Source organism: Onychostruthus taczanowskii, unplaced genomic scaffold (genome assembly GCF_017590055.1).
Source record: "Onychostruthus taczanowskii isolate IOZ18803 unplaced genomic scaffold, ASM1759005v1 scaffold49, whole genome shotgun sequence".
Lineage (NCBI taxonomy): Eukaryota > Metazoa > Chordata > Aves > Passeriformes > Passeridae > Onychostruthus > Onychostruthus taczanowskii.
The window spans coordinates 2,880,218-2,894,516 of NW_024502458.1; the positions used below are offsets into that span (position 1 = coordinate 2,880,218).

A 14,299-nucleotide genomic window follows, 5' to 3' on the forward strand; every position below is an offset into this window, starting at 1 on the left:
TTTTAAGCACGGGGCGTCAAGAATTCAACTTTGCTCAATGCCTTATAAACAGCATTTTTTCCCCCCTGGATTTCCAAAGGATGGACTCCTCCCAAATTCTGCCACTTCTGGTTATTTAGAAGACAGCTTTGAAAAAGGAACATCATCTGCAAAGTGAGCAGGGGCTGCACAAACAGCAGGTAGAGTTTAAAGACACATTTGGCCCTAGCTATGATGACCACTACACAACAATTACTCAAAACACAGTCCACACAGTGCAGTCAAATTGAAGGTTAATTTAGAAAAAAATATGGAAAGGGATGTGCAGAAATTCACGTTCTTTTCCCCCTGTTTTTCCAGGACAAACAGTCTGACAGTGTCAAAGTAGTGTTGCTACAGTTTGATGAAGAAGTGTTTTCCAATTTTGAAATTTTGTTGTTTGAACAAACTGACACAGATGAATTTTGTATTTCTGAGGCTGAAAGTGAACTGTGATGAAATCAGAAAAATATGCAGATTTTTTAAAATCCATGAGCAAGTCTTCCTCTTTGATGTACTACTTATGATATCAGTAAACCGTAAAATTACCCATGTGCACCACTCAAGAAAAATATTAGTAAGTATAGCGTGTTTCATCACATGGCAGTAAGATGCTCTAGCAATGATAGCAAAATTAATTGTAACAAAATAAGACTTCCTGTTGTTTATTAGATATTGTAAGAATGAAATGTACAGTATACAAAATTAATATCAAAAATGTTTACATGATTGATTTTAACAATGCATTTTTCTTTGGATTTACTGCAGACAAGCAGCTTCCAAAGAGGGGTGCTGAGATCTGTTTACTCTTATAGACCTCAAGTGTATCACTGCATGCTATCTACAATTTTAATCTACAAAGCACAAGCTACTGAATTTTTGCTTAATCTCAGTGGCATTTGTTAAAGAAGAACAGAATAGTAAGATCAGCTTAGAGAAGAAAAAAAAATCAGTTCATTATAAAAAATTTAATTTTTCAAGTTCATAAAAAAATTGTTTTTGAAATTTCAAACCTTACAATTGTACATTTTGAATTTCAAGCACTTACCTTAAGAAGTTGCATCTACTATACAGGTGACAAAGATTTTCAGTTTTGTTTTTCTTTGAGGCAGATACATATAATCCTCATTTTATTTTTCCTAATGAACTTTCACATCTTTAAAATTAGTGTTAAACAATGTTCATTCTCCTAAAGAGACAATTTAAGTATGGTTCATTTCATAAGATGAAAATTTTCATTTAAGTTATATCTATAAAAAGGAATATAAAATGGTTTTCCTTTTTAAAATCTGTGTATTTTCAGTTTATGCCATATTGTTTAGCAGAAAGATAATGTGACTAAAGGTTAATCTAGATAGCCTAAAGACAGCAGATCTGTTCCATAAACACATGCTTGCCATAATGCTTTTCACTACAATACAAAACACACTAGAAAAACTGAAATGATTCACAGGGAACGTTACATACAATTATCAGTATGAATAATGTTTCCCTGACTAAAAAAAAAAAAAAAGAATCCTACATTGAATCCTACATTTCTTATACATGCTCTACTTAGCAACAGGAATATGATTTAAACTGAAAATTGTTCTCATGTTGTCCAAAGACTTTTTCTTAATAGACACTAAACATACTTGCACAATTACAATGCTTTCAAAACAGTGACCTACTGCCAGGTAAGTCAGGCAATGATGTAAAACTGGAATGAGGGCTTGACAAAGAGGGGATCAGCCTTCCAGAACAAAACAGATGGTGCTCTTTCTCTTTAGATGTCACTAATGTAAATCACCTTTTATGTTGGCACATATCACAAGAACCCTTAAAACAATCCCTGTGAGTGAAAATGAAGACATATCACAATACAAATGATGCAAAGCCGCTTTTTCAGAAACTTAGGAAAGTCCAAATGTATTTGTGGTCTTTTGCAGTATACTGGTGAAATTCAATTATATTTTAATAGATAAACTACTATAAAATTACGTTGTGAACAGCTGGGCTTGTTGCTTTCTCTTTTTTTAAGACCATTGGCAAGAGCAATCTGTGGGCTCTTGGATGGAGTAGCTGACCCAGGTTGAGTTGCTGGTGCAGTACAACTGCACGGTCCTCCTCTGCAGCCCCAGCTCCCTGCAGCACTTGCAGAACCTGGCGTAGGTGTTGATGTTGTAGTTGTAAATGCTGGCAGAGGGGCACTTCCCATCACACGAAACGATGTTCACCTGGCAACACACCGGGCAGGCATTAACAAATGGGAGCAGGGAGGAGAGTCAGGGGTTCTCAAGGGATTATGAAGACATCAAGCACCCAAACCCAATAGCAAAGCAGTGAGAAATGTGGATGTATTTCCTCTACTCCCTTATGAAATCCCACTACATTTGGAAATAACCTCTGAAGTGCGCTGCCCAGACAGGTCTCAATGTCAATATTACTGATGTTAATGATGACTTTTCTGTCAATTTCAGTAACAGATTTGCACTATTTTAACAAAGAAGCAATTTCAGTTTTGAATTTTAAAGTGTTCATAACAACCTTGGCTTGAACATGGCACCAAATGTTCTTTCCACAACTCCCTACAGTATTCATTTCAGTGATACACTGAAAAGTATCTATACCGGGTATATATGCAATGTTGCTATACTGGGTATCAGCAAGAAGGAATAAAAGAACCAATCCTTTAGAAAGCCAAGGGGAATTACTTCTAACAATACCAAATGTGTAATACAGACTGTAAGACAAATAGGATTAAGAATCTGATAATTTTTTTTTTTTTAAACTTTATAGTCAGGATTTGTGTTTCTTTTCAGTGAAACACTGAGAATAAATTTCCTGGCTGCTCAACAGCTTACTCTACACTAAATGTACTCTTGGAGTCATTTTAGAGGCTACAGCTGTTTCCCTACTCTCTTTTATTACAGCTTTTCCAGGCGCTCTTACACATCTCACACGAGACATTTGTCTGCACCCTTGCTGCCGCTCTCAGCCTCACTGCTCAGCAGGACATGGTTGGTGTCCTCCAACACTAAATCCTTTGATAGACACACAGATAGTGCCTCATTCTTCCTTCACATTTCACAGTGTGCTCATGCTGCTGCCTAAAAAAAGCTTTCAGGACCCAGGATTCCTTTCTTCATGAAGCTGGCATTTAAACACCGTCCCTGGGCAGATGAAAAATTACACACATCTGCAGTTGTTTTAGCTGTAGAATATCAGGGCAAAGTTCAGTTTTAATAGTTAATTTGCACAGAATAATTGCAGTACAGGGTGAAATAAAATTAAATCAGCATGCACCTAAATGAACACAAAAAAAAAGTAACAGTCTCCTTTTTTATTATTGAGAAGATGACTGCTGAGAATGTAGGGAAGCATTAAAACAGCCCTGTGAAACACAGAAACCTCTGCCTCTGCAACAGAGATGGAGACAATGGCCTTGTGGAACCTGAGTTCCGTTTCTTTCTTCTTTTTAATAGCTCAAAATTTTTCTCCTCTGCTGAGAGAAGTCACAATGGCTATCTACTTACTGGTGTGTTACTCCTGCAGTCATTCTTGCGGATGGTCATCCTAACAGTCACCTTCTTACAGAATTTACCATCTTCCTTACCTGCAAAATGGGCACAGATTTAAAAATATCAGCTCAAATTTCTAACATCTCAGAGACAAGAACACTCGACCTTTTACTGGGTTCAAGAGACACAAAGAAGAAAATACCCAGTACATCACTGCACATACATAACTTTGGTTAAGTAACATTAGCTACACATTGAATCAATTTTAAGATTATTGCATTCATTAAAGTATCTCTTTTTATCTTTAGTAACAACTATAAAAGGTGTGTTCTTCACTCAGAAGCTTTTATGACTAAGTCTACTGTTTTCAAAAATTTTTGTAAAATTGATCAAACTCTGTGAGAAAACTTGTTAATTATTCTAACTTGTTAATGATACCAAATGGTATCATTATCAAATGGTACATTTGTTAATAAATTAAAGTATATTTTCTATGAAATAAATACAACAAAATTTAATAGCAGCACTTGTGTTCCAGTGGTATAAACAAAATTTAAAATAAATACGTAACAGAATACATAACAGAACATGATAAAGAACAGGGCTTCGGGGGGCTTTACATTTCTGTATATTTTTATTAAATAAAAGAACACCAGTGAAAAAATGAAACTTTTATTTTCATTAACATTATTTCCACAATTTTTCTTGTACAAGGCACATGCATCAAATAAAAGAGATCACAAGAGATCATGAAATTAAATGAGGAGTTAAATTAAATTAAACAAGGGAATGCTGAACATTGGAAGCAAAATAAAGATGTTCAGTGTGAAGTTCAGTTGCAAGAGAACAGGAAGAGCAGGCTCTTCTGAGAATGATTCTCTGTGCTGACAAACCCCATCACATTGCAGATCTGTAAGAGAATGAACAGCCCATTCCATCAGAGGAGTTTCCACTGTTTCACACCAGATTTTACACACCATGATGCAGCCCTCAATGACTCTCCCCTTACAGAGCTGCATTTTCTTTAAGCCAGGAAATCCAGAGATGTTGACAAAAGGGAAATACTATTAGCTCCAGAAAAGCATGGGCAATAAAGGATTTGTTGCTTTGAACAATATCCAGTATTGAATTGTGACACAATTTAATTACATCTTGATGCACAATGTCCAGTTCCTTGCTCTAATCACTGTCAAACTAGTAATATCACTTCTTAGAGAAACAAATTTTAAATGTCTGTCTGGAGATTTGACGTTTTTTGTTTGGGGCTTTTCTTGCCTTTTTTTTTTAATGATATAAGCCTGGTACCCTTTCTAGACATAGCAGAGTTTCCTACAACATGAGAGAAAGGAGAGCAATAAATCTTCTTGGAAACAAATAGAAACCTACAGACAAATGTCTGGCTACTGCTTGACTGTCACTGAATTATGTTTGCTTAGGGAAAAAGTAAATTGAGAAACAAAGTAAAAAATAAATTGTTTTTAAAAAACCCCAACTCACCATTATTTCATGTTTTTCACAGTTCCTTTCATGGTTCTTTCTTCTTTTACATTATACATGGTGTGTAGGGTGGAGAATTCAGTGCAGCTGTGACTATGACTTCATCCAGGCTATGGTGAAAGTACATCGTATCTCATACAAAATAAATATATAATGTATTTCCATGCATGTATTCTCATATCCAATGCTTTTTTAATGAGCTTTACAACATTTACATGAAGAACCTTACAAAACATGGAAGCATTTTATGTATGTCATAATATAATGAGATTCTTTTGCACCAAACTGTATGGTTGAAAATCCTTGCTTGGTTTTTGGGTTGACTCATAACACTGTGGTCACTTAAAATGACAGCAATATGAAAGAGAAATACCGATTTTGATTTAGTAGAGCTGGTGTAGTATAATGTAGGATGTATCACTCAGTGGTGTACAAAATTACAGTCAACATAATTTCTCTTACAGAAATTTGGAGGGTTGCTTTCATGAAACAATTGCCAAAACAAGCATGTTACAATTCAAAGAATTAACATGCTTTATGAAAAAGAACAAAGATAATCTCCAATTTTCATGGACTAAGCACAGGCTTGCTGTTTTCAGTACATTGTCCTAACTATGGGTGGGAAAACAATTACTTGCTTCTACGGTACATGGCACTGGAAGCAAAACTGTATGACACATCATCTGCAAAAATGTGGCTGACATAACAAGCTTTAACAAGCAAAGCAATTAGTCTCTATGTTCTAAGTGCACTGTAAACATGATGGAATTAGTTTACCCTTTTAAACACAGCAATTTTACACATGCAGCAAGCTAAAGACTATGCGAGTGCTTACTACCAACAGTACATTGTTGGCTGACAACAATGCACCGCCCACACAGTGCAAAGTACAAAACAAACCAGAATGGGAGCCACTCTGAACAACCATGAGCAGTTGTGCTACACTGCAGCTTTGGCAATAATTGGGTAACGACAGGTCTGGCGCTCCTATCAGGGAGTACATTGTTGGAAATCAACAATGATGCTGTTTGGGTTGGTCCTACTTATTTCAGGAAAAGGTACCTGTGTGACAGCCAACATAGGCTGTAGGAGTGACTGGGCTAACAGGGAATGGGAGGAGCACTGACACTGAAGAACCTGGTGAGAATATTACACATGGAACAGAGCACGTGTTACAGAGGATTTCTGTAGGTAGTATGAAAACATTTGGGAGTTACTAGATTTTGGAAAACAGAATTCAACTATAAATGTTTGTATACTACAGGATCACAGAATGGCTGAGGCTGGAAGAGACCTCTGGAGGACCCCTGGTCCTGCTTCTCTGCCCAGGCAGGGAAGTTCCAGCAGCTGAGTACCACATCCAGGCATTACTTGCATTGTTAACCCCATGTGCAAACCAGGAAGGATCTGGTCTACCTTGGTATAACCAAGCCAATCTGGTATCCTGAGTTCAGTATGTCCTTTGGGGCTACAACAGAGAAATAGTGTAATTTCCTCCCTAGGTTTTGATGGAGATCCTGGCTCTTCATTTTCAAGACCAATTAAAACTGAAATTGAAAATCACAATTGTTTCTAATGACAAAGTACTTCAAAAGAAAACAAAACACTGATAATCCTTCTCATAAAACATCTCCTACAATTACAACTGGCTGACAGCTCTCATGGCAGCTTGCTTGGAGTCAGAATGAACTACATGATTTACAGGGGTTCTGTGTTGTGCACAAACCAGTGTGAAATCAAAACTCTAGGAATGTACTTGTAAATGCATCTCAGAAGTCACTGGGTTCTTCAAGGGTTTAATTTTACCTTGTGAGGCATGCCCCAGGTTAATTTACTTTTGTCTTTAACAGTTAAGGAGCATTGTTATAATCTTTCTCTAAGCATAGCAGCAAGATGTTCTGCCCTGTTGAAAAGTAGCTCAATGCATGTTTAACTGTCTTACTAATTTGTTCAGAAGCTGGTTTATTTGGCTGCTAGGGCATTGAAGGGCAATGTCTGATACTCAAAAACTGATCTCAGTGTGCCTATGGAGAATTTGCCACAGAACTAGGTAGGACAAGTGTTTGAAACACAGGTCCACCACAGGGAAAAATTTTGGATATTATCATACCCTTATGGTGGGAGTGGAGAAAAAACCCAAGTCTTGCACAGTTTCAATAAATTTTTTACTACAAAATGTAACCCAAGCCAGTAACACCAAAAGGTACCTCCCAGCTGTCAGCACATAACCCACTGCAGTGACTGTGCACATGGTACCATGTCAGGTATCACAGCTGTGCAAGCTCCATCCCTCCCAGCAGGAAATATCTGCACTTTTCTCCAGCTCTCTCCCACACTTTCAGGTCACTCTTCCAGCCACTTACGCAAATTAAGTCAGATTTTTTTCAATTTTAAATAATATTATACTGCCCAGTGTAAAAATCTCCTTTTCAGTTGCTTCTAATAATATCAAACTTCAGCCTAAAGCCTTCATGAGATCAACCAAAATGTTTCAGCTGTGTACCAATGTGTTAAGAAAGAAAATAGTTTCTATTTTCTTGATTTGTATTAAGACATAAGATTTTTCAAACTTATTCTCTAGACAATTTTTATTCCAGTTTTTTTCCCCTCAGACAATCTTTATTAGCTCTCACAAATAATCAAGAAAAGGGGAAATTTAAAATTGTAGACTCTTTTAAAAGATACTGCCTTGAAGGTTTCTTAACTGTCTATTAATTACTATATTCATTAGTTACAAAATTAACTTACAAATGACATAAATCAATCTTCACTTCTACAAAATATGAAGATATTAATGTAGATGAAGCACTGTTTTAAGGTGCCTTCTAAAATACAGTACCTTTTATTTTACTTAATGCTGTACCTAAAATTTTGAGGAGTTTTACACAAGAACTACAAAAGAGTCGAGGTAGGAATTTCATGGAACTGACCAGCTACAATCACTATCAGTGGAGTAAATGTTTCCATATTGAAGTGTTTTCTTTTGATTTAACTCCACTATTTTCTGTGTTATTTACATGAGTAGACCTAGGAAAAGCACAGGCTTTCTGATGTGAATCAAGTTTTTATATGGGAAATAATCCACTTTATTCATAAGGTAACAGATCAGAGACTGGTGAGGCAGGAATTGTCAATAATCACTTACATGTTTTGCAGCAGCCTTCTAAGAATGGCACAACATAGCCTCCAACCTGACCAAGAGAGAAAATAAAGAGGAAAAATTTGATTTTTTTCAGGCATTCATTCCCAGGTATTTGCACTGTTAGAAACAGAAATATCTTTCAGATAAAGCTCTGCATCATTGTTCAGGCAAATGCAGCACTAGTGAATGGATGAAGGTTTGGCTACACAACTGAGACAGTTCTGAGGAACCAGCCCACTGCTATTTGTGAGGAAGAACTACAGCCCCTCAGTTCTTGCAGGACTGCTCCCTGCTTGTGTAACATCACCCACCCAGGAGAGGATCTTTCTATCAACACGTAAATGTGGAACTGCAGAGAGCAGCAAAGGAATTCTCCTTGCCTCCATTCCCTGGCACTTAGTATAATCTCATTTTGCATATTCAAATAGAACTTTTGTTCTTGCTCCAAAATTAGTTAATAAAACTTTATGTGCCACTGTAGAAAAGATGGTCCTGATTGTCAGATAATCTTGCCTTTTTTTCCATGTTTTTGATCATTATGCTGAATCACATTGTTATACATTGAAAATGTTAGAAAGGGGAGGTCCAGACCAGAAAAGCATCCAAGCTCAGACAGTTGTATGAAGACTAGTTTGATATCACATATCCCAATTTAAAAAAAAAATATTCTAAGAATCAGAAGAGGTGTGTCCAGCCCCATAACTCAGCACCTGGTGGCACAGAAGTCTGGTGAGTGGTTATACCTTTTACCTTTAAATATCTGGGAAAAAGATACAGGCACTACAAAAATTAATAATTTCTCCCTTCTTGAGGAAAAAGCATCTTTTGTCAGAGTTAAATCTTTTTATGCAAACATAAATCACAGATAGAATGCAAACAGTGTCTTGCACACTGACCTTCACACATTCAGTTTCATTAAAGGGTGGGCATCCAACTGCGGAGGACACCAGAACTGCTCCTATTGCTGTGTTGGTGCATTCATATCTGATGCAGTTGGAAATCCAAACAGCACCGGGCTGTCAAAAATTTTAAAACAGAAACTTTACTCAGCAAAAACAGTATTTTAAGTATTAATTTTTAAATTTCATTGAATTTTTTTTCATTGATCTTTCTGGAATCAACAGTAATACAGCAAAATATAATTTAGATGCATATTCTGTTTAAGTACTGCATTTGAAAGCCCAGTTAAAAATTACATAATGTTAGCAGGTTCTAAAATAGTCAAGTTGATGGTAATTCTCTCACATACATCATAATCCTTCAATTTTTGTAGACAGTTATATGGTTGACTTTCCAAGAAATTAATACTGTTTACATGCAAAACTATTCCTAGTATTTGGCCAAATAAAGCTCTTTTCTGCACAGTTTTTATGGCAAGATATGTACAATATTTTGTGATTTTTGCTTGCTTTTAAATATTATGAGATAATAAAATATGGAAACTCACCTTAAAACTGGTAACTGTGCCATTGCTGAAAGTGTGGAGACAAGACAAGTTCTTGCAGCTACCACAGCAAGCTGTTAAATCTTTTGGAGGCTGATAGACTTGGTTCTGCCAAAATCAAATAGATTACTCCTTGTGTGAAATCATCTTGCAGCTCAGTGTTTTACTAATGTAACAGGCAGATTTTTTTTCAGGTATTTGATTTTAGGGATATTTTTAAAATAACTTTCAAAACCACATAGCTTACATTGGCATTGCACACCCATGAGGCTTTTATAAAATACATTTAATCTTAATTGAAGTAAAAGGGAAGGGGTTCCAAATCTGAGAGAATTAGCTGGTCTTCCTACCATTTTCAAATACAACAGCTTACTTCAAGAACCACTGAAATCTTTTTACACATTAGCCATTAAGTAACTATAAAATCAGAAAAAAATTCTGTATAATATTGCCATGGTAATGCATTATATTTTATAAAAAGACAACATAACATTTGCTTATTTTATAAAGCTGTTTTCACTGCATTTAGAATTCTTCTTCTATTCATAATTATTCTCTTTCTGATTCTTATTCAGCTAATGTTTGCCAGGAATTTGTAGCAGTTTGCACATAATGCAGCTGCAGCTCTGCAGGGATACAAGGAGGCAGCATGCCATTAACCCAAGGATGCATTCACTATGTACTTGAATTTGTGTATGATTTATGCAGCAGAGAAAACAGTGGAGGGAAGGAGACTTTTCAAACTTCCATCAGAATTGTTGTAGCACATCATTAGAGGGAAATATCCTAATTACTCTTTCCCATTTGCTCTACGAGTCTCATCTGCTCAACAAAACCCATCACAAAGTAATTCAGGTCAGACACAATAGACAGGTCTAACTTTCTGAATTCCTTACAGCTTTGCACTTGACAGCGCAGTCTATGGAAGATGTGTTTATTCTGTAGTATTTAGTGGAGGGATCAACCACATTTGTACAATAGGAAATATGGCAAATGCCATCTGCACTGTGCTCCACGATCCTCTGCCCAGGAAGCAGCACACCTCTCTCATTACTCAGGCAAACTTTGTCTCTCACTGCAAGAAAACACAAACAGCATTCTCAGGACAATCAGCTTGGCATCAAAACTCCACTAAAAACATTTCAAACAGTAAAACAGGAATGGAAAAAGCTACTCTACCTCTTTTAGAATTAGGGGCCACATTTTCAAACAAACCATTAATAGTAATTTAGTCTTTTGCTGTAGACACCCAATCTTCTCAGATATAGCCATGCACGAAAACTAAATATATAATATTCTATTAGCTGCACCCAAGTGACAGTGCAGGCTTCTTCAACTGTTTTATTTTGTAAAACTACTTCAGGATAAGAAATGTACCTGAGAAATGTCTATTTATCCCCACTAATTACAAAGGACACAGAGGAAAATTAACACTATTTATGAATTAAGTAAATTAATCCTGTCCTCTTCAGTGCCATGTTCAAAGTAAATTCCTGATTTTTAATTCCTAATTTCCCTTAGCACTTGAAAGACTAATTCTTTGAATTAAATTATTTTCTGACTTACCACATTTGTACTTCACACAGTTACAGACATTTTCTGTACTGTTCTGAAACAGTTCATCTATCTGAAGTTTCTGCCCCTATGGGTATAAAAGCAGGAAAAAAAAATTATACATGAAGCAACAGTGGGTTTTCTTATTTATGTGATATTTTTCTTTTAAACAACTTTCTTGCAGAATTTGGGTAGCAGTATCTCTCTGTTTAGTCAGCACCCTGAGTTTATGATGTATGTTAACATATTCACCATAACAAGTAATATTAACTGTGATGCTTGAAAGCATTTAGTTCAACACTTTAAACCCAAAATTTTATCCTGACTTATCTGTTCTGTGTGCATGAAAGCAGTCCTACTCTACCAATATACTGGGGCAGAACATGGTAATAGAAAGCTTTGGAAATATCATGGCTGATAGTCATTTCAGAGCTTTATTCATATGGTAACAGATCAAATGAATAAAGTTCTGGAAATATCAGGTCTGTAGAGTCATTTTATTTTGCAAGGTATTTAGACTTAGGTGGCTTCTTAAAACTGTTACTGTTTAAAAATTACTCTAAAGTAATTATTTAAAAAATAGGTGATGCTATGCCATTTCATATTTCACAGATAAAACTATTATTCAGATACTGATAAAGAGATTTATTAAGAAATTATTAAAAGAATAGTGACAAGATACATTTCATACCAGTTTGCACTGTGGTTTGGGGATTGTTTCACACGCGCATTCTGAAACAAAATACAACATCAGAAACAGTAGGGTAGCAATTTATACGCCATTTGCTTACAACAGAGCAACAGAGAGAATAAAAATTCCAGGTATAAAAGTCAGCAAACCCAATACAGTAACTCTTACAACACTTTCAAGATAGTAAATAACCCAGTTTGGACAGAAAAATTCTACAGGATGCAAGAAAAGCAAAACAGGCAGATTAGGAAGTTCTGCAGCATGAAATGACTTTTCTGTATCATCTGCTCATGAGCAGCTCAGAATGGTGTAGCTGGCTGAAACCAAGGGGCCAAAGCTGCTGTCACCTCTCATTGTCTAAGGCAGGTTTAGTGAAAATCAGTGATTTTACCACATGTGCGGAAGGGGCAGCACTTCTCCGGGCTCCAAACCTCCACCAGAGACATGCCCAGCATGCATCTGAATTCAGGACAACGATGTGTTTCACAGACTGAAATCAAAGGAAAGAAAGAACAATCAATACAATGTTGTCATTTTTAGATGAGTGGAAATATTAATCAAGATACAGTAAATGACTTACAATAAACACATTTGGATAACATCTTAATTGACAAGGCTAATAGTAAAAATTTGACTGTTAGATATTGATAGATAACAGTATGGAGTACAAAATAGAATAGACAGTATTTAAATAATTTTAAATATCTACAGTTTAAGATCTGGAACTACTCACTTGTAGTTTCAGGCCTCCAATTTTGGAAATTTAAAATTATTAAAATCTGGATATTTCATGATACAGATATTAGAAAACGCTTTACACACATGAAGTTTTAAAAGTAAAGATTATTTGTTCAGGACTACAGATGATAACTTGCTTATACAGCAAGTGAAGCTGCATCTCTAATCCACCACTTTGACACTGAGCATCCACACCACAACATTTCCCATGTTCTGTTATTTAAAATATTAAAATCAGGTCAAACTTACTGCACTGGTATGTAGGACAACACCTGTCAGTAGTGTTGCCATCCACAATGAGAACTTCTCCTTCTTGACATTTGGGAATTTGATCCGAGCAAGTCCCACATGCTGGAGAAAACAATCATTTCAATCTAAAACATTGGAAGAAATTTTACTACCACCTAGAAAATTTCCTCTAAGTTTGTCCCAGAGTCATATCAAAGAGAGCAGAGGTGCTCTGCATTCACTGCTTATAGACCCTCTACAAAAGGCTAATTTTCAGTGCAGCTTGCCCCTCTCTCCTTTGTTCCCTGCTATAAAAAATTAATACATTTTTGTGAGCAAACATGATTTTCCCTGCTTCTCATGTTATGAAAAATTTTTCTGGGTCTTCTCTCCTGCTGTTGTTTTTTTTCAGGAATCTTCAACCTTCAATAAAACGCACCTCCCATGATCCCAGTGCTATCCTCCTACCTGAACACATATGACAACCACAACAGGAACTGTTCAATATGTACACTGCAAACACTCATTTTATCAAAAAAGAGTCAAAAGGGGACTCTGTGCACAGTGACAAGAGCCAAATGCTGCCCATTGCTAGCATGATCAAAGCATCTGATTACTCTAAATAACAGAATTGTAATTCACATTTCCAATTAACACTCATTTTTTTTGCATGTGGATATCTGTTCAAAAATAAAATAAACTCAACAGCACCTCATTATCAGATTATTATCAAGCAGAAAACAACTGCATGGTAAGACTAGAGCTTGCACACTAATGTCAAAAGTGCAATTTTATTATTGAATTAATTCATTAAAGGCTAAACCCCAAAAGTATAAATAAATAATAATAAATATGCATAATACTATAATATGGGATATTTGTCATCAATTAAGATGGGCCATAGCTGAGACAGTAAGGTACAGGGAATAAAAGCCTACACAACTTCAGTCTTCTTTCAGATAAAATATTTGTGTATCTAGTTCACACTGCATATGGACAATCTGAAAAGCTCTGAATTCCTTCATCCACCACAACTCCTTTACTTGACCAAGGAATACCACTCAGTTGCACAAAGCTGTTCTGTGACTCTTGATGGTTGTTGGCACTTTTAGAAAATTAATTTAATTAATTTTATGTTGTTGGCATATTTTAGAAAATTAATGCCATTTTTTTAACTGCATCAAGCCTTACTAAGTTGGGAGACCTAAACTACAAGGAATCTTAATTGGCAAGATAATAACAGACATAATTGCATATGCAAAACCACACTCAATCTCAACCAGTCAGGCTGCTGTACCACATATATAGGAAATGCAGCAGGTATTCTCCACCCGAGCAGCAATTAGTGTTTGATCATCTTGACAGCTTGGCATCTGCTCCAATGGCTCACATTTTTCTGGGTCACATTCTGAAAAAAAGGGCAACAGATATATTCCTTCAGATGAAGCTCAGCATTCCTCCTGTGTTATGCTATATCCCGAGGAAAG

The 14,299-nt window shown here is 36.0% G+C and overlaps 1 protein-coding gene across 1 annotated transcript in view; it reads right to left on the bottom strand.

Annotated features, from left to right (window-relative positions):
- Window positions 1-719: 719 nt before the first annotated feature.
- Window positions 720-14,299, bottom strand: part of OTOG (otogelin) — a 94,789-nt gene continuing 81,209 nt past the window's right edge. The window contains exons 47-57 of the mRNA XM_041415095.1: window positions 14,110-14,220; window positions 12,834-12,935; window positions 12,238-12,336; window positions 11,847-11,887; window positions 11,168-11,243; window positions 10,498-10,676; window positions 9,605-9,709; window positions 9,054-9,173; window positions 8,161-8,206; window positions 3,534-3,613; window positions 720-2,234 (exon numbers count right to left, since the gene is read on the bottom strand). Of these exons, the coding sequence (XP_041271029.1) occupies window positions 2,034-2,234; window positions 3,534-3,613; window positions 8,161-8,206; window positions 9,054-9,173; window positions 9,605-9,709; window positions 10,498-10,676; window positions 11,168-11,243; window positions 11,847-11,887; window positions 12,238-12,336; window positions 12,834-12,935; window positions 14,110-14,220 (1,160 nt within the window). The 3' untranslated portion in view covers window positions 720-2,033. The remainder of the gene's footprint in view (window positions 2,235-3,533; window positions 3,614-8,160; window positions 8,207-9,053; window positions 9,174-9,604; window positions 9,710-10,497; window positions 10,677-11,167; window positions 11,244-11,846; window positions 11,888-12,237; window positions 12,337-12,833; window positions 12,936-14,109; window positions 14,221-14,299) is intronic.